Source organism: Myiozetetes cayanensis, unplaced genomic scaffold (genome assembly GCF_022539395.1).
Source record: "Myiozetetes cayanensis isolate MyiCay16 unplaced genomic scaffold, myiCay2020 scf114, whole genome shotgun sequence".
Lineage (NCBI taxonomy): Eukaryota > Metazoa > Chordata > Aves > Passeriformes > Tyrannidae > Myiozetetes > Myiozetetes cayanensis.
The window spans coordinates 17,035-35,900 of record NW_026086760.1 but is presented as its reverse complement, the minus strand read 5'-3'; the positions used below and the strand labels follow the sequence as shown (position 1 = coordinate 35,900).

Sequence of the window (18,866 nt, the reverse complement as noted above, 5' to 3'; positions counted from 1 at the left end):
AGGGGCGGGTCAGCCACGCCCACCCCGCTCCAAAGGGGTGGGGTCACCCCAGAAATAAAAAGGGGTGTGGTCTGGGGTGGGGAGGGCCACTCACCATGTAGGGGCGGGGGAAGGCGGGGAGGAGGAGGCGAGCGGCGCCTGCGGGGAAGGGAAGAAAAAGAGAGTCAGGGTGGCCATCTTGGATCGGCCATTTTAAATCCACCATTTTGGATCGGCCATCTTGGATCGGCCATCTTGGATCAGCCATCTTGGATCTCCCATTTTTGGAGGCCCCACCCACACTCGGGCCACGCCCTTTTAGGCCCCACCCATATTCCTGGGGCGGGGCCATCTCAGGGCTCCACCCACTCTTGGTGCTCAACCCCCGCCCCCCTCCTGACGGCCATCTTGGATCTCCAATTTGGCATTCACGGGCGCCACTTTGGATTGGCTGATTTCGGCTCCGCCCCCTTTCCCGCTGGCGGCCATCTTGGAGCCACACCTATTTTTGCTGGCGGCCATCTTGGATGCCACTGGCGGTCATTTTGGACCCTCCCCCTTAGCCCCGCCCACCCCCATCTTGAGGCCACACCCACTCCTGGGTGGCCATCTTGGATCCACCTCTTTCCCCCCAAGTGCCTCACCCCTTCCTAGCAGCCATCTTGGTTTTACCCCCAAACCCCTTGGCAGCCATTTTAGCACCCCCACCCCCTCCATCATCCATCTTGATGTCTCCCCACCCTCTGTCGGCCATCTTGGTGCCTCCCCACCCCCGTCGGCCATCTTGGAGCCCCGCCCACCTCTTTGCGGTTGGAGGCTCCGCCCCTTTGGCTCCGTCCCCGTCACTGTTGTCGGACGACGCCGTCGCCTCCGAGTCTGGGGTGGTGGAGGGGAGGGGTAGGTAAATGGGGGTCTCTTTGGCCTCTCTGACCCCTCCCCCTCCCCTCAAAAAGGTACCTGAGGAGTCGTCATCGACGTTCTCGTACTGGAGGAGCCGATCCAGGAGGAAACTTTGGGGGGTGGGGGAGGGGAAAAGAAGATGGTGAGGGGAGGGGCTTAGAGAGGTTGGGAGGCCTTTTTGGGGGGTTTGGTACCTTTTGTCCCGAGAGACCTTGAGGAGTTTGCGCTGGGCCCTCCTGAGCTCCTCCTGGAAACATTCCTGCTCCTGATTGGATGATAAAAAGGGGCGGGGCCAGGGGGTGGGCGGGGTTTAAGCAGCCACGCCCACCTATTGAAGGTTAAAAAGAGACCCCCCCCAACCACCCAGCCCCTCAAATTTTGATTTTATACCCCAAAATTCCCACCCTTAAATTCCCCATTTCCTTCAAACTCTCCTTCCTTTCCCCCCCGAAATTCCTCCCCAAATTCCCCCTCCTTTTCCACTAAAATTCCTAAAAAAAATTCCCTTTTTTAAACCCAAATTCTCCCTCCTTTCCCCTCGAAACTCCTCCCAAATTCCCCCTTTTTAAACCCAAATTCTCCCTCCTTTCCCCCCAAAAGTCCTCCCAAATTGCCCCTTTTTAAACCCAAATTCCTCCTCCTTTTCCACCAAAATTCCTAAAAAAAATTCCCTTTTTTAAACCCAAATTCTCCCTCTTTTTTCCCCCCAAAATTCCTCCCGAATTCCTCCTTTTTAAACCCAAATTCTCCCTCCTTTCAGCCCCAATTTCTCCCTTTTTAGTGCCCCCAAAATTCTCCTTTTTCCCCCAAAAATTTCCCCCCATTTCCCAAATCCCACCTAAAGTTTGACCCCCCAAATTCTCAATTTCCACCCCCCAAATTCTCCCCTTTTAACACTCAAACTCCCCAATTTTTTATTTCACCCCAAATTCTCCATTTTCACCCCGAAATTCCCCATTTCCCACCCCCAAAATCCTTAATTTCTTTATTTTTCCACCAGTGTCCAAAATTCCCTTTTACCCCCAAAATCAACCATTTACCCCCCAAACTCTCCATAATCACCCCCAAAATTCCCCATTTCGCCCCAAATCTTCCATCTTTTCACCCCCAAGATTTTTTATTCCCCCCCAAATTCTCGTTTTCCCCCCCAGTTCTCTCCTTCAACCCCCAATTTCCCCGTTATTCCCCCAAACCCCCCCCGTTTTCTTCCCAAACCCTCAAATTTCTCCCCCAAACTCCCCCTTTTCACCCTCAAAATCCCCAATTTTATTCCCAAATCTCCCCCCTTTTCCCCCCAAATTCCCCATTTCCCCCCACGTTCCCAATTTTCACCCTGAATTCCCCATTTTCCCCCCAAATCCCTCATGTTTTACCCCAAATTCTCCATTTCACCCCAAATTCTCGGGGTTTACCCACAAGATTTTTAATTTCCCCAAAAATTCTTAATTTTGCCCCCCAATTTCTAAAATGCCCCCCCGAAATCCTTATTTTTCCCCCCCAAATTTTATTTTCTCCCCCAAATGCTTAATTTTACCGCTAAAATTCTTAATTTTACCCCCGAAACTTTTAATTTTCCCCCCGAATTTTTAAATCCCTCCCCCGAAATTCTTAATTTCCCGGCGAAACTTTATATTTTATCCCCCGAATTCTTCATTTTAACCCGAAATTTTCAATTTTCCGCCCGAAATTCGCGGTTTTTTCCCCGAATTCCCCCGGGTTTTTTTTTTTCCCTCCCGCTCTCGGGTTTTTTCTCCCCCCCGTTCTTTGCCCTCCCCTCACGTAGAGCAGCAGCTTCAGGCGCCGTTTGAGGCCCCGGACCCGCCGTTTGTACCCGGAGCCCTCGGGCTCCGCCGCCCCGTTCATGGCGGACAAGCCCCGCCCACCCCGCGCTCCCATTGGCTGATTCCTCCCCGCCGCCTCCTCCCATTGGTTACCTCCTCTTTTCTCCGCATTCCTATTGGCTGAATGCACACCATGTCCCGCCCACCCGCCTCGGTGCTTCCGGGTTCTTTCCGCCGCGCCATTGGCTGAGAGAGCAAAGTCCCGCCCTCCTCAAATTGTGATTGGGTGGTTCCGCAGTGTCGACTTCTCATTAGCTCGCTGTGCTGCCTGTCACTTCCGCATCGGAGTCCCGCCTCTTTCTCCTTTCTATTGGTCAGTTTAGTTCAAGACGCTTTCTCATTGAGTCATTTCACTGTCGGTCACTTCCGCATTCCCGCCTTTTGTCCCGCCTTTCCCTCGTTCCTATTGGTCGCCGCTGTTCAGAACGGTTTCTCATTGGTTGATAGCGCCGCCGGTCATTTCCGCATCGTCCTCCCGCCTCCGCCTTGTTCCCATTGGCTGTGCAGGCTTTGTCCCGCCTTCCCTAACTTCCTATTGGTGGCTGCTCCTTATTGTGGCTTCCTATTGGTCAGATTTGCTGCCAATCACTTTCCCATCCCGGTTGGCTTTTTCGTTTTCCGGGTTTGTCGCGGCATCGCAAGCCCCGCCCCCCTTTCCCTCCCCTCCCTCCCCATTGGCCGCCGCCTTCCCGCGCTTGGCGCCGATTGGCCCGCGCTTCTGAGGGCGAGACCACGCCCCCCCAGGCTCGGCGATGGCGGCCCCGGGAACGCGGTGAGGGCGGGGGGGGGGAACGGCGGGAACCGGGAGGGGAGGGGGAACGGAGACCCCCCCGGTCACGCCCTGAGGGGGCCACGCCCTTCCCTGACCACGCCCCTCGCTTTGTCCCGCAGGTTGGCGCCCCCTGGCGAGGCGGGAAACGAGGCCGAGCGGCGCCGGGGGGGCGGGGCCTCGCCCTCAGGGCCGGCAGCCAATCGGGACGAAGCGCGGGAAGGCGGCGGCCAATGGGGAGCGGCGAGCGGGGAGGGGGCAGGGCTTGGGGAGCCCGCGGGGAGGCGCCCCCTGGCGGCAGGGGAGGAGGAGGGGAGGGAATTGGGAGAAAAACGGGAAGTGGGGGCGAAAAAACTCCAAATCCCGGGAAAATGGGGAGGGAGAGGAGAGGGGGAGGGGAGGAGGAGCAGGAGGGGAGGGGGAACAGGAGGGGGAGGGGAAAGAGGAAAATGGGGTGAAAAATGGGGAAAATGGGAGGGAGGGTGAAAAAAAACCAAAATCAGGGAAAAATGGGGGGGAAAAGGAGAAAATTGAGAGAGAGGAGGAGGAGGAGGAAGAGGAGGAAGAGGAGGAGGGGAAGGAGTTGGGGCGGGGAAATGGGGTGAAAAAGGGGAAAATTGGGAAAGAGAGGGAAAAAAGCCAAAAATCTGGGAATAATGGGGGGAAAAGAAGGAAAATTGAGAGTGAGGAGGAAGAAGAGGAGGAGGAGGAAGAGGAGGAGGAGGAAGAGGAGGAGGAGAGAAATAAGAAGCTGCCACGGGAAAATGGGGTGAAAAAGGGAAAAATTGGGAAAGAGGGGGGAAAAAGCCAAAAATCCGGGAAAAATGGGGGAAAGGAGGAAAATTGAGAGTGAGGAGGAGGAGGAAGAAGGAGGAGGAAGAGGAAGAAGAGGAGGAAGAAAATAAGAAATTACCACAGAAAAATGGGGTGAAAAGGGGGAAAATTGGGAATGAGGGGGAAAAAAGCCAAAAATCTGGGAAAAATGGGGGGAAAAAGGGGAAAATGGAGAGTGGGGAGGAAGGAGAGGAGGAGGAGGAAGAGGAGGAGGAGGAAGAAAGGGGGAGGAAGAGGCTGGGTCACAAAAATGGGGTGAAAAAAGGGGAAAATGGGAACAGGGGGGAAAATATCGGGAAAAATGAGAGGAAAAGGAGGAAAATTGAGAGTGAGGAGGAAGAGGAGGAGGAGGAGAAGGAGGAAGACGAAGAAGAGGAGGAAGAAGAGGAAGAGGAGGAAAAAAAGGAGAGGAAGGAACAGGGTCAGAAAACTGGGGTAAAAAATGGGAAAATTGGGAATGAGGGGGAAAAAAGCCAAAAATCTTGGAAAACTGGGGGGAAAAAGGGGAAAATGGAGAGTGGAGGAGGAAGGAGAGGAGGAGGAAGAAGAGGAGGAGGAGGAAGAAAGGGGGAGGAAGAGGCTGGGTCACAAAAATGGGGTGAAAAGCGGCAAAAATTGGACTGAGCACCGAAAACCTCCAAAATCTGGGAAAAATGGGAGGAAAAAAGGGAGAATTGAGAGTGAGGAGGAAGAGGAAGAGGAGGAAGAGGAAGAGGAGGAGGAAGAGGAAGGCCCAGCCTGGAAAAATGGGTCGAAAAAGGGCAAAAATGGGACTCAGGGGACGGAAAAAAAACGGACAATGAAAAATGGGGGGAAAAAAGGGAAAATGGAGAGTGAGGAAGAGGAAGAAGAGGAGGAAGAAGAAGAGGAAGAGGAGGAAGAGGAAACTCCAGCCCGGAAAAACGAGGGGAAAAAGGAGAAAAAACGAACTCTGAAAAATGGGGGGAAAAAAGGGAAAATGGAGAGTGAGGAAGAGGAGGAGGAGGAAGAAGAAGAGGAGGAAGAGGAAAGTCCAGCCCGGAAAAATGAGAGGAAAAACGGGAAGGGGAAGAAACAAACAGTGAAAAATGGAGCAAAAAAGAGGAAAATGGAGAGTGAGGAAGAGGAGGAGGAGGAAGAAGAAGAGGAGGAAGAAGAGGAGGAAGAGGAAAGTCCAGCCCGGAAAAATGAGAGGAAAAGCGGGAAGGGGAAGAAACAAACAGTGAAAAATGAGAGGAAAAAGAGGAAAATGGAGAGTGAGGAGGAGGAGGAGGAGGAAGAGGAGGAGGAAGAAGAAGAGGAGGAAGAAGAGGAGGAAGAGGAAAGTCCAGCCTGGAAAAATGAGAGGAAAAGCGGGAAGGGGAAGAAACAAACAGTGAAAAATGGGGCAAAAAAGGGGAAAATGGAGAGTGAGGAAGAGGAGGAGGAAGAGGAGGAAGAAGAGGAGGAAGAGGAGGAAGAAGAGGAGGAGGAAGAGAAAATTCCAGCCCGAAAAATGAGGGGAAAAAGAGGAAAAATGGGAAAAAACAAACTGTGAAAAATGGGGCAAAAAAGGGGAAAATGGAGAGTGAGGAAGAGGAGGAAGACGAGGAGGAAGACGAGGAGGAAGAAGAGGAGGAAAAGGAAAGTCCAGCCCAGAAAAACAAGGGGAAAAAGGGGAAAAATGGGAAGAAACAAACTGTGAAAAATGGGGCAAAAAAGGGGAAAATGGAGAGTGAGGAAGAGGAGGAGGAGGAAGAAGAAGAGGAGGAAGAAGAGGAAGAAGAGGAGGAGGAAGATGAAGAAGAAGAGGAGGAAGAGGAAAGTCCAGCCCAGAAAAATGAGGAGAAAAAGGGGAAAAAAACAAACTCTAAAAAATGGGGCAAAAAAGGGGAAAATGGAGAGTGAGGAAGAGGAGGAGGAGGATGAAGAAGAAGAGGAGGAGGAAGATGAAGAAGAGGAGGAGGAAGAGGAAAGTCCAGCCCGGAAAAATGAGGAGAAAAAGGGGAAGAAACAAACGGTGAAAAATGGGGCAAAAAAGAGGAAAATGGAGAGTGAGGAAGAGGAGGAGGAAGAAGAGGAAGAAGAGGAGGATGAGGAAGAGCCCCCAAAGTCCAGGAAAGGCCCCAAAAAGCCCCCAGAAAAGGAGAGCTCCGGGCTGGACTCGTCGGACTCGGATTTACCGTTGGCCAAATGGGTGGAAAAAAGGCGGAAAAGGGGCCGGGAGAAGGAGGAAGGAGAAGGGAGGAAGAGGAAGAGGAGGAGGAAGGAGAAGCAGGAAGAGCTGTGGCGCCAGGGGAAGGTGAGGGGGGGGATTTTGGGGGATTTGGGGAGGGTTTGAGGGGGTTGGGAGCATTTGGGTGGGTTTTTTGGGGGAGGTTTGGGGAAATTGGGGATTTTTTGGGGGATTTGGGAGGATTTGGAGGATTTTGGAAGGGTTTGGGGAGGTGTGGGGGATTTAAGGGGGATTTAGGGGTTTAAGTGGATTTTGGGGTGGATTTGGGGGTTGGGAATTGAATTCTGGGGTGGATTTGAGGGTTCTTTGGGACAGATTTAGGGGGTTGGGAATTGGATTTTGGGGCGGATTTGGGGGCTTTTGGGGCAGATTTGGGGGAGGTTGGGGCAGATCTTGGGGTGGATTTGGGGAGTGGGGCAGACCTTGGGGTGGATTTGGAGGTGGGGCAGATTTTGGGCTGGATTTGGGGCAGATTTGGGGGAGTTGGGGTGGATTTTGGGTCGGATTTGGGGGTTCTTTGGGGTGGATTTGGGGCTCTTTGGGGATTGAAGTGGATTTGGGGCGGATTTGGGGGTTGTGGCAGATTTTGGGGATGGATTTGGGGGTTCTTTGGGGTCGAATTTGGGGGTTGGGGCAGATTTTGGGGGCGGATTTGGGGGCTTTGGGCAGATTTTGGGCTGTATTTGGGGCAGATTTGGGAGGGGTTGGGGCAGATTTTGGGAGCGGATTTGGGGGTTCTTTGGGGTCGGATTTGGGGGGTTGTGGCATATTTTGGGGCGGATTTGGGGGTTCTTTGGGGCAGATTTGGGGGGATTTAAGTGGATTTTTGGGGGCGATTTGGTGGTTCTTGTTTCTCTGGGAGGAGGGGGCGTGTCCTTCACGAAGCCACGCCCCTTTTCCCCACAAACCCCGCCCTTCATGACAAGCCCCGCCCCGCAGGAGCCGCCGGCGGTGTCGCGGCTGAAGCGATTCCTCCGGGCCGCGGGGGCGCCCCAACTACAAACGCCTGCTCGGGGGGTGCCGCAGCCAACGCGAGGTCATCGAGACCCTGAGGGGGGAGCTGAGGGCACTGGGGCTCAGAGGTGAAAAAGAGGGTTTGGGGGAGTTGGGAGGGATTTGGGGGTTTTAGGGAAGTTGGGAGGGTTTGAGTGGGGTGGGGGCTCAGGGGTGCCGCAGCCAACGCGAGGTCATCGAGACCCTGAGGGGGGAGCTGAGGGCACTGGGGCTCAGAGGTGAAAAAAGAGGGTTTGGGGGGAGTTGGGAGGGATTTGGGGAGTTGTGAGGGATTTGGGGGTTTTAGGGGAGTTGGGAGGGTTTGAGGGGGTTTGGGGATCTAGGGGGTTTTGGGGGTCATTGAGACCCTGAGGGGGAGCTGAGGGCACTGGGGCTCAGAGGTGAAATGGGGGAGTTGGGGGATTTGGGGGAGTTGTGAGGGATTTGGGGGTCTAGGGGGAGTTGGGAGGGTCTGAGGGGGAGTTGGGGGATCTGGAGGGTTTGGGGGTGTTTGGGGGTCTAGGAGGTGGTTGGGGGAAGTTGGGAGGGTTTGAGGGGGATTTGAGGGTTCTGGAGAGCGTTTAGGGGTGGTTGGGAGGGTTTGAGGGGATTTGGGGGTCTGGAGAGGATTTAGGGGGTGGTTGGGAGGGTTTGAGGGGGATTTGGGGGCTCTGGAGAGGATTTAGGGTGTGGTTGGGAGGGTTTGAGGGGGGTTGGGGGGAATTTCGGGGAGCAGAGGTGGGAGTGGATTTTTGGGAGGTCTGGGTGGGGGGGTTCTTTCGGGGTCTCCTGGTTGGGGGGGATGTTATTTTGGGGCCGTTTTCGGGGTTTAGACATTTTGGGGGGGGTCCCCGGGATTGCTGCAGCTTCTCAGGGTTATTTGGGGCTCCCTGATGACGATTTTTGGGGGGGTGTCCCCAAAAAAACCCAGGCCCCCCCTCCCTGTCCCGCTGTCGCCGCCTGGGCCGGCGCCGGGAGGAGGCCGCGGAACTCGCCGCCCTCGACGCCTCCAACATCCTCCCAGGTACCCCAAAATCCCCCCCCCCCCAAAAAAAAAAACCACCCTTTTTTGGGGTCTTTCTTTTTTCCCAACCCCTTTCTCCCCCTTTTCCAGCCCGGTCCCGCCGCAGGAACGCCTGGAGCCCCCCGGAGACCCCCAAAACGAGGCCCCCGACTGGTCGAGGCTGCGCGGGGTCGTCAGCTCGGACAGCGAATAAAAAAACGGCACTTTTTTTGGGTCAAAACCTCCCTTTTTTTGGGGTCTTTCCCTTTTCCCGACCCTCCTCTCCCTGTTTTCCCGTTTTCCAGCCCCGTTCCTGTTGCAGGAGCCCCCCAAAGACCCCCAAAAACGAGCCCCCACCTCCCCCCCGACTGGTCGAGGCTGCGCGGGGTCGTCAGCTCGGACAGCGAATAAAAATTGTCACTTTTTTGGGTCAAAAACCTCCTAATTCTCATTTTTTTGGGGTCTCTTCCTTTTCATAACCCTCCTCTCCCTGTTTTCCAGCCCGTTCCCATCACAGGATTCCCACAGAATAGACCCCCTGATGTTTTTTGGGTGCAACCGAAGCCATTTCAGGGTCTTTTTTGGGGTGTTTTGGGGGTCTCCCCTTTTCCCAATTCTTTTCTCCCTTTTTCATCTCATTCCTGTTGCAGAAGCCCCTCAAAGAGCCCCCCAAAACACCCCCCCAAAGTCTTTTGGGCGAATAAACCCCCTGATGTTTTTTGGGCGCAAACGAGGCCATTTCGCGGTGTTTTTTGGGTGCAAACGAGGCCATTTCAGGGTCTTTTTTTGGGTGCTTGGAGGTCTCCCCTTTTCCCAATTCTTCCCCCCCTTTTCCCACCTCATTCCTGTTGCAGGAGCCCCCCCCCAAAAAAACCCTCCAAAACACCCACCCCCCTCTCACGTTTTCTGCGTCCAAACGAGGCCATTTCGGGGTCTTTTTTGGGTGAAACGAGGCCATTTCGGGGTGTTTTTTGGGCCCAAACGAGCCCATTTTGGGGTGTTTCTGGGTGTTTCCGGTGTCAGTACTTGCGCTGGCGCAGGAGGAAGCCCGGGGGTCTCTTGGGGGCCGCGTCCTCCCCGTCCTGGGGTGGGAACAGGTCCTGCCCCGTGCGCAGGATCTGCTCCTCCAGCCTCTTGTGGCGCTTCATGTCCGACAGGACCTTGTCCAGCCGCGCCTCCCGCTTCTGGCCCCGGCTGGGGGCCTGGGGGCGAGAAAGGGGGTCTGTGAGTTTTGGGGTTTTGGGGGTTTTGGGGGTTTTAAGGGGGTGGTCGGTACCTGGGCGCGGCGCCGGTCGATGAGGGAGGGGTTGGGGGAGGGGCTCGTCGTCGAAGTCGAACTCGGTGGGAGGGGAGGCCTTTTTGGGGAGAGGGGGAGGTCAGGGGGACCCCAAAGGGTCGTGGATACTCCCTGAGTTCCCTGATCAGCTCCCAAAAGTACCCTCAAAACCCATCAAACCACCCCCTCCAACTCCCCAAATTGCCCCTTAAACCCCCAAATCCCCTCAAACCCCCAAATCCCCCCCAATCCCTTTCCAACCCCCCAAATCCCCCCAAACCCCTTCTCCAACCCCCAAACCTCTTTGCTGCCCCCAATCCCTTTCCAACCCCCCAGATCCCTTTTCCAAACCCCCCAAAGTGCCCCCTAAGCCCCTTCTCCAAACCCCCAACCCCCCAACCCCTCCAAATCCCACCTTAAGCTCCCCAAATCCCCAAATCTCCCCCAAACCCCCAAATCCCACCCTAAGCCCCCAAGTCCCACCTTAAGCCCCCAAACCCCCAAATCCCTCAACCCCCCAAATCCCACTCTAAGCCCCCCAGGACCCCAAATTTCCCCAAACCCCCAAATCCCATCCTAAGCCCCCAAAATCCCCAATGCTCCCCAATCCTCCAAACCCCTTCCAAATCCCACCTTAAGCCCCCAAATCCCTCCCAACCCTCTCCAAATCCCCCAAACCCCCCAAATCCCACTCCTAAGCCCCCAAATCCCCAACGCTCCCCAAATGCCCCCAAATCCCACCTTAAGCCCCCCAAATCCCCCTTTTATTCCCTTTTATTACTTCTCCTCGTGGCTCTCCTGGCTGGGGCTCTGCCCCTGTCCCTCCTCCTCCTCGCTGGGGGCTCCGGGTGGGGTCCCTCCTGGGAGGGGTCTCAGGCGCAGGGGAGGACCCCCGCTCGGCGATGGCCTCAAGAGGCGCCGGATCTCGCCTGGGGTCCAGGGTCCCTCCTCCCCATCGTCGTCATCGTCCTCCCTGCCGCTCCGGGGACCCCAGTCCAAATCGGCCCCTGGGCTGGGGAGGCCGGGGGTCCTGGGGGCTCTGGGATGGGGGTCCGGGGCGCCACGCTGAGGGATTGGAGCCCCGATGTCACCGAGGAGGCTGGCTCTGACAGTCACTCATGGGGTGACAGGGGACATTGGGGGACATTGAGGGACAGGGGGACAATGTGGGGACATTGAGGGGACACTGTGAGGGATTGGAGCCCCGATGTCACCGAGGAGGCTGGCTCTGAGAGTGACGTCATCACCTGTGGGGACAGGGGGACACTGAGGGGACACTGTGGGGACACTGTGAGGGATTGGAGCTCCGATGTCACCGAGGATGGCTGGCTCTGACATCACCTGGGGACACTGTGGGGACACTGTGGGGACATGGGGGACATTGAGGGGACAGGGGGACAATGTGGGGACACTGTGGGGACACTGTGGGGGATTGGAGCCCTGATGTCACCGAGGAGGCCGGCTCTGACAGTGACGTCATCACCTGGGGGGACATTGAGGGGGACACTGAGGGGACACTGGGGGTCATGCGGGGGACATTGTGGGGACAGGGGGACACTGAGGGGACACTGGGGGGGATTGGAGCCCCGATGTCACCGAGGATGTTGGTTCTGACATCACCTGTGGGGACAGGGGGACATTGAGGGGACACTGTGGGGACACTGTGAGGGATTGGAGCTCCGATGTCACCGAGGATGCTGGCTCTGACATCACCTGGGGGGACACTGTGGGGACACTGTGGGGTCATGGGGGGACATTGTGGGGACAGGGGAACACTGAGGGGACACTGTGGGGACACTGTGAGGGATTGGAGCTCCGATGTCACCGAGGATGCTGGCTCTGACATCACCTGGGGGGACACTGTGGGGACACTGTGGGGTCATGGGGGGACATTGTGGGGACAGGGGAACACTGAGGGGACACTGTGGGGACACTGTGAGGGATTGGAGCTCCGATGTCACCGAGGATGCTGGCTCTGAAAGTGACGTCATCACCTGGGGGGACAGGGGGACACTGAGGGGACACTGGGGGGTCATGGGGGGACATTGTGGGGACAGGGGAACACTGTGGGGACACTGTGGGGACATGGGAACACTTTGGGGACACGGGGGGACATGGGGACACTGTGGGACATTGTGGGGACACTGTGGGGACATGGGAACGCTTTGGGGACACGGGGGGGACATGGGGACACTGTGGGACATTGTGGGGACATGGGGACACTGTGGGGGGACACTGTGGGAGGACACCAATGGGGACATCAGTGGGGACTGGGAGGGGACACGGGGACACCAGTGCCACCAGTAACGATCCCTGAGGGAATCCTGGTATCCACAGGGACACTAAAACGATCCCTGGGGCCATCCCGGTGCCCCAAGGGCTCCATTTCGCCCCCTCAGGGCTCTCCCTTTCCCCCTCCTCCCCTTCCCCTCACGGCGCCGCCATCTTGCCCCGTGACGTCACCGCGCCCTCTCCCTCCCCCCTCCCTCCTCCCTCTCCCCTTCCACGACCCCTGCGACCCTCCCGGGCACCCTCCCGCCCCCCTCCGAGCTCACTCACCGCCCCCGGGGTCCCTCGGGTCCTGGGAGGCTCCGCCGGGGGAAGGAGGGGATGGGAGGGGGGGGTCGCTCCGATCCCCTCACTCAGCTCCCGCCCGCCATCTTGGACGCGCTCCCGCCATTTTTTTTTTCGCGCGCTTTTCTCCCCTCCCTTCAGCTCCGCCCGCGCCTGCGCCGCCCAGGACTACAACTCCCATCATTCCCCGCGCGAGGGGAACAGCCAATCAGCCGCCTTTCCGTGTGATTGACGGGTGTTCAACCAATGAGAAGCGACGAACCGCGGGGCGCTGTCCAATGGGAGGGTGAGGGCGGGGCGGGGGAGCTGAGGGCGGCTATGGCGGCGCGGGCGGCGCTGTGCGCGGCGGGGTTGGCGCTGTCGCTGTACGCGGTTCATGTGGAGCGGGAGGCCGCGCGGGACCCCTCGTACCGCGCCGCCTGCGACCTGGCGCCCGCCGTGTCCTGCACCAGGGTCTTCGGCTCCCGGTGAGCGCCGCCCCTGGGGGAAGGGGGGGGGGGACCGGGAGCGACCGGGAATAACCCCGGGAATGGCCGGGAAAAGAACGGGGAGGGGGCGGGCGCCACGCGGCGGGGGCGGGGTTTGTGTGAGGGGGCGACCAATGGCGGGAGGGGCGGGGATGGGATGGGCGTGGTTTGTCAAGAGGGGCGTGGCTTAGGGAGGAGCTTATTTGTGTGACCACGCCCACGCAGTCCATATATGGACAATACAGGTGTGGTTGTGGGCGTGTCCTCTCATCGCCCCGCCCCCTTTTGCAGGTGGGGGCGTGGCCTGGGCCTGGTGGAGCCGCTGCTGGGCCGGGACAGCCCCTTGAACGTCCCCAACGGGGCCCTGGGGGTCCTGTTCTACCTCCTGCAGGCACTGCTCGGTACTGGGGGCACTGGGACGCACTGGGAGGGCACTGGGAGGGACTGGGAGGGGATTGGGAGGGACTGGAAGGGACTGGGAGGGCACTGGGAGGGACTGGAAGGGACTGGGAGGGACTGGAAGGGAGTGGGAGAGGAGTGGAGGGCACTGGGAGGGACTGGGAGGGGATTGGGGGGCACTGGGAGGGACTGGAAGGGATTGGGAGGCACTGGGAGAGGACTGGAGGGCACTGGGAGGCAACTGGGAGGGACTGGAAGGGGATTGGGAGGCACTGGGAGGGACTGGGAGGCACTGGAGGGGACTGGGAGGGATTGGAGGGTTACTGGTTGGACTGGGAGGTGCTGGGGATACTGGGAGGGGACATGGAAATGAACTGGGGATACTGGAGGGGACTGGGAGTCCTGGGGGCTGACTGAGGGAGTACTGGGGATGAACTGGGATACTGGGAGGCACTGGGAGGCCTCGATGCTCCCGGGATACCACTGTGTCCACCCAACTGGAGGATACTGGGAGCTGACTGGGGGTGAACTGGGGATACTGGGGATGAACTGGGGATACTGGGGGGGAACTAGGGATGAACTGGGGATACTGGGGCTGACTGGGGATACTGGGGATGAACTGGGGATACTGGGGGGGAACTGGGGATACTGGAGGATGAACTGGGGATACTGGGTGAACTGGGGATAACTGGGGCACTGGGACCTGATACCCCGGGACTCCACGTGTCCCTCCCAACTGGGGATACTGGGGATGAACTGGGGATACTGGGGATGAACTGGGGATACTGGGGCGAACTGGGGATACTGGGGTGATGGGTCCTGGGAGTGAACTGGGGATACTGGGGATGAACTAGGGGATACTGGGGATGAACTGGGGATGAACTGGGGATCCTGGGGATGAACTGGGGATGAACTGGGGATACTGGGGATGAACTGGGGATACTGGGGATGAACTGGGGATACTGGGGGGGAACTGGGGATCCTGGGGATGAACTGGGGATACTGGGGATGAACTGGGGATCCTGGGGATGAACTGGGGATGAACTGGGGATCCTGGGGATGAACTGGGGATCCTGGGGATACTGGGGATGAACTGGGGATACTGGGGCTGAACTGGGGATACTGGGGGGGAACTGGGGATGCTGGGGATGAACTGGGGATACTGGGGATGAACTGGGGATACTGGGGGGGAACTGGGGATACTGGAGGGTAACTGGGGATACTGGGGGCACTGGGGGGACCCTGATACCCCCCCGGTGACCCCCCCGTGTCCCCCCCAACTGGGGATACTGGGGATGAACTGGGGATACTGGGGGGACCCCGATTCCCCCCCATGACCCCCCCATGTCCCCCCCAGCTGGGGATATTGGGGATGAACTGGGGATACTGGGGGTGATGGGATACTGAGAATGAACTGGGGATACTGGAGGGTAACTGGGGATACTGGGGATGAACTGGGGATACTGGGGGGAAACTGGGGGGGAACTGGGGAGACTGGGAATGAACTGGGGATACTGGGGATGAACTGGGGATACTGGGGGGGAACTGGGGATACTGGGGATGAACTGGGGATACTGACGATGAACTGGGGATGAACTGGGGGCACTGGGAGGGCCCCGATGCCCCCCCTGTGACCCCACCGTGTCCCCCCCAACTGGGGATACTGGAGGGTAACTGGAGGGGAACTGGGGATACTGAGGATGAACTGGGGATACTGGAGGGTAACTGGGGATACTGGGGGAAAACTGGGGATACTGGAGGGTGAACTAGGGCTACTAAGAGCACTGGGAGCTCCCACTCGGATGACCTCGTGTCCCCAACTGGGGATACTGGGGAGATACTGGGGATGAACTGGGGATGAACTGGGGATACTGGGGGTGATGGGATACTGGGGATGACTGGGGATACTGGGGATGAACTGGGGATACTGGGGATGAACTGGGGATACTGGGGATACTGGGGATGAACTGGGGATACTGGGGATGAACTGGGGATGAACTGGGGATACTGGGGGTGAACTGGGGATACTGGGGATGAACTGGGGATCCTGGGGATGAACTGGGGATGAACTGGGGATACTGGGGGTGAACTGGGGATACTGGGGATGATGGGATACTGGGGGGGAACTGGGGATACTGGGGGTGAACTGGGGATACTGGGGATGAACTGGGGATACTGGGGATACTGGGAATGAACTGGGGATACTGGGGGGGAACTGGGGATACTGGGGATGAACTGGGGATACTGGGGATGAACTGGGGATACTGGGGGGGAACTGGGGATAGTGGGGCTGACTGGGGATACTGGGGATGAACTGGGGATCCTGGGGGGACCCCGATACCCCCCCATGACCCCCCCGTGTCCCCCCCAACTGGGGATCCTGGGGATGAACTGGGGATACTGGAGGTGACGGGGTCCTGGGGGCTGACTGGGGATGAACTGAGGATGAACTGGGGATGAACTGGGGATGAACTGGGGATACTGGGGCTGAACTGGGGATACTGGGGAGAACTGGGGATGAACTGGGGATACTGGGGATGAACTGGGGATACTGGGGATGAACTGGGGGTGAACTGGGGATCCTGGGGATGAACTGGGGATACTGGGGGGACCCCGATACCCCCCCATGACCCCCCCGTGTCCCCCCCAGCTGGGGATACTGGGGATGAACTGGGGATACTGGGGATGAACTGGGGATACTGGGGGTACTGGGGATGAACTGGGGATACTGGGGATGAACTGGGGATCCTGGGGATGAACTGGGGATGAACTGGGGATACTGGGGGTGATGGGATCCTGGGGGCTGACTGGGGATGAACTGGGGATACTGGGGGTGATGGGATACTGAGAATGAACTGGGGATACTGGGGATGAACTGGGGATCCTGGGGATGAACTGGGGATACTGGGGATGAACTGGGGGCACTGGGGGTGATGGGATCCTGGGGGCTGACTGGGGATACTGGGGATGAACTGGGGATACTGGGGGGACCCCGATTCCCCCCCGTGACCCCCCCGTGTCCCCCCCAGGTGCCGTGGGGGGCCGTGGGGCATCGACCGCGCTGGTGGCGACGTCGGCGGCGTCGGTGGCGGCGTCGCTGTGGCTGGGGGGGGTCCTGCTCTGGGGCCTGGGGGATCTGTGCCTGGTGTGCCTGAGCACCTACCTGATCAACCTGCTGCTGCTGCTGATCAACCTGCGCCCTGCAGGGGGGTGGCGAGACCCAAAACAGCCTGAGGGACCCCAGAAACCTGCAGGAGACATCAGAAAACCTGAGAGAGACCCCCAAAAACCGCCTGAGGGACCCAAAAAAACCTGAGAGAGACCCCGAAAAACCTGAGAGAGACCCCAAAAAACCTGAGAGAGACCCCCAAAACCGCCTGAGGGACCCCAAAAAACCTGAGAGAGACCCTCAAAACCGCCTGAGGGACCCCAAACACCTGAGAGAGGCACCGAAAAACCTGAGAGAGGCACCAAAAACCGCGTGAGGGACCCCAAACACCTGAGAGAGACACCAAAAAACCTGAGAGAGGCACCAAAAACCGCCTGAGAGACCCCCAAAACCGCCTGAGGGACCCCAAAAAACCTGAGAGAGACCCCAAAACCACCTGAGGGACCCCAAAAAACCTGAGAGAGGCACCAAAAACCGCGTGAGGGACCCCAAAACCTGCAGGAGACACCAAAAAACCTGAGAGAGGCACCCAAAAAACCTGCAGGAGACACCAAAAACCTGGGAGAGACCCCCAAAACCGCCTGAGGGACCTGCAAAGCCTGAGAGAGACCCCAAAAAACCTGCAGGAGACCCCAAAAAACCTGCAAAAGAACCCCAAAACCGCCTGAGGGACCCCCGACACCTGCAGGAGACACCAAAAAAACTGGGAGAGATCCCCAAAACCACCTGAGGGACCTGCAAAGCCTGAGAGAGACCCCAAAAAACCTGCAGGAGACACCAAAAAACCTGCAGGAGACATCAAAAAACCTGTGAGAGACCCCCAAAACCGCCTGAGGGACCCCCGAGACCTGCAGGAGACACCAAAAAAACTGGGAGAGACCCCCAAAAAACCTGTGAGAGGCATCAAAAACCGCATTAGGGACACCAAAAACCTGAGAGAGACACCAAAAAACCTGCAGGAGACACCAAAAAATCTGTGAGAGACCCCAAAAAATCTGCAAGAGACCCCAAAAACCGTATGAGGGAGCCACAAAACATGCGAGAGACCCCAAAAAACCTGCGAGAGACCCCAAAAAACCTGCAGGAGACACCAAAAAACCTGCAGGAGACATCAAAAAACCTGTGAGAGACCCCACAAAACCTGCGAGAGACCCCAAAAAACCTGCGAAAGACCCCAAAACACCTGCAAGAGATATCAAAAAACCTGTGAGAGACATCAAAAACTGCATGAGGGACCCACAAAATCTGCAGGAGACACCAAAAAACCTGCAGGAGACACCAAAAAACCTGCAAGAGACCCCCAAAAACCTGCAGGAGACATCAGAAAACCTGTGAGAGACCCCCAAAACCCCATGAGGGACCCACAAAACCTGCGAGAGACCCCAAAAAACCGGCCAAAGACCCCCAGAAACCTGCCCAGGACTCCTAGGAATGGGCTGGGGACCCCCAAAAATGGCTCTGGGAGCACCAAAAACTGCCTGAACTGCACCTAAAGCTGCCTGAGACCCCCCAAAAAGCTGCCTGAGACCCCCCAAAAAGCTGCCTGAGACCCCCAGGAATGGGCTGGGGACCCCCAGGAATGGGTCTGGGACCCCCAAAAATGGACTGGGGAACCCCAAAAATGGGTCTGGGACCCCCAGGAATGGGCTGGGGAGCATCAAGACCTGCCTGAATTGTACCTAAAGCTGCCTGAGACCCCCCAAAAGCCACCTGAGACCCCTGAAAACCTGCCTGAGACCCCCAAAAATGGCCCTGGGACCCCCAAAAAGGCTCTGGGACCCCCAAAAAGGCTCTGGGACCCCCAAAAATGGCTCTGGGACCCCCGAAAATGGACTGGGGAGTATCAAAAACTGCCTGAACTGCACCTAAAGCTGCCTGAGACCCCCAAAAAGCTGCCTGAGACCCCCAGGAATGGGCTGGGGACCCCCAAAAATGGCCCTGGGACCCCCAAAAATGGCTCTGGGACCCCCAAAAATGGCCCTGGGACCCCCGAAAATGGGTCTGGGAGCACCAAAAACTGGCTGAACTGCACCTAAAGCTGCCTGAGACCCCCCCAAAGCCCACCTGAGACCCCCAGGAATGGGCTGGGGACCCCCAAAAATGGGTCTGGGACCCCCAAAAATGGGCTGGGGAACATCAAGACCTGCCTGAATTGCACCTAAAGCTGCCTGAGACCCCCCCAAAACCCACCTGAGACCCCCAGGAATGGGCTGGGGACCCCCAAAAATGGCCCTGGGACCCCCAGGAATGGGCTGGGGACCCCCAAAAATGGCCCTGGAACCCCCAGGAATGGGCTGGGGACCCCCAAAAATGGGTCTAGGACCCCCAGGAATGCGCTGGGGAGCATCAAGACCTGCCTGAATTGCACCTAAAGCTGCCTGAGACCCCCCAAAAGCCACCTGAGACCCCTGAAAACCTGCCTGAGACCCCCAAAAATGGGTCTGGGACCCCCAAAAATGGCCCTGGGA

General features: G+C 57.8%; 5 protein-coding genes across 13 annotated transcripts; 3 read left to right on the top strand and 2 right to left on the bottom strand.

Moving 5' to 3' along the window:
- Nucleotides 1–619: 619 nt before the first annotated feature.
- INO80E (INO80 complex subunit E) lies at nucleotides 620–2,760 on the bottom strand. Its single transcript, XM_050306173.1, has 4 exons — nucleotides 2,659–2,760; nucleotides 1,074–1,144; nucleotides 937–989; nucleotides 620–855 (listed from the first exon to the last, which is right to left on the bottom strand). The coding sequence occupies exons 1-4, from the start codon at nucleotides 2,740–2,742 to the stop codon at nucleotides 620–622; spliced, it is 444 nt and encodes a 147-aa protein (XP_050162130.1). The 5' UTR covers nucleotides 2,743–2,760.
- A 1,351-nt stretch (nucleotides 2,761–4,111) lies between these two features.
- On the top strand, nucleotides 4,112–6,135 carry LOC126635195 (ABC transporter F family member 4-like). 2 transcript variants are annotated; one of them, XM_050306184.1, is made up of 2 exons: nucleotides 4,112–4,338; nucleotides 4,511–6,135. In XM_050306184.1, exon 2 carries the CDS (start codon nucleotides 4,766–4,768, stop codon nucleotides 5,837–5,839), a length of 1,074 nt encoding a protein of 357 aa, XP_050162141.1. In that variant the 5' UTR covers nucleotides 4,112–4,338; nucleotides 4,511–4,765; the 3' UTR covers nucleotides 5,840–6,135. The 2 variants fall into 2 exon arrangements, with proteins under 2 accessions (XP_050162141.1, XP_050162142.1); XM_050306185.1 differs by having other exon boundaries at nucleotides 4,161–4,172.
- Nucleotides 5,990–9,395, top strand: LOC126635196 (cilia- and flagella-associated protein 251-like). Its single transcript, XM_050306187.1, has 5 exons — nucleotides 5,990–6,583; nucleotides 7,457–7,599; nucleotides 8,442–8,534; nucleotides 8,625–8,668; nucleotides 8,854–9,395. The coding sequence occupies exons 1-5, from the start codon at nucleotides 5,990–5,992 to the stop codon at nucleotides 8,922–8,924; spliced, it is 945 nt and encodes a 314-aa protein (XP_050162144.1). The 3' UTR covers nucleotides 8,925–9,395.
- A 39-nt stretch (nucleotides 9,396–9,434) lies between these two features.
- On the bottom strand, nucleotides 9,435–10,745 carry PAGR1 (PAXIP1 associated glutamate rich protein 1). Its single transcript, XM_050306172.1, is given in 4 exon segments — nucleotides 9,435–9,715; nucleotides 9,790–9,829; nucleotides 9,831–9,868; nucleotides 10,719–10,745. Coding segments are annotated over 4 exon segments (288 nt in total). The 3' UTR covers nucleotides 9,435–9,532.
- Nucleotides 10,746–12,681: 1,936 nt separating this feature from the next.
- LOC126635193 (vitamin K epoxide reductase complex subunit 1-like) lies at nucleotides 12,682–17,236 on the top strand. Of its 8 annotated transcripts, none has more exons than XR_007627571.1 (5): nucleotides 12,682–12,830; nucleotides 13,122–13,231; nucleotides 16,259–16,562; nucleotides 16,854–16,893; nucleotides 17,185–17,236. XR_007627571.1 is itself a non-coding variant. In XM_050306182.1 (5 exons), exons 1-3 carry the CDS (start codon nucleotides 12,682–12,684, stop codon nucleotides 16,543–16,545), a joined length of 546 nt encoding a protein of 181 aa, XP_050162139.1. In that variant the 3' UTR covers nucleotides 16,546–16,562; nucleotides 16,667–16,687; nucleotides 16,750–17,049. The 8 variants fall into 8 exon arrangements, 7 of the variants coding, with proteins under 7 accessions (XP_050162139.1, XP_050162138.1, XP_050162140.1 ...); XM_050306182.1 differs by lacking the exon at nucleotides 17,185–17,236 and adding an exon at nucleotides 16,667–16,687 and having other exon boundaries at nucleotides 16,750–17,049; XM_050306181.1 differs by lacking the exon at nucleotides 17,185–17,236 and adding an exon at nucleotides 16,667–16,687 and having other exon boundaries at nucleotides 16,729–17,049.
- The last annotated feature ends 1,630 nt before the right edge of the window (nucleotides 17,237–18,866 follow it).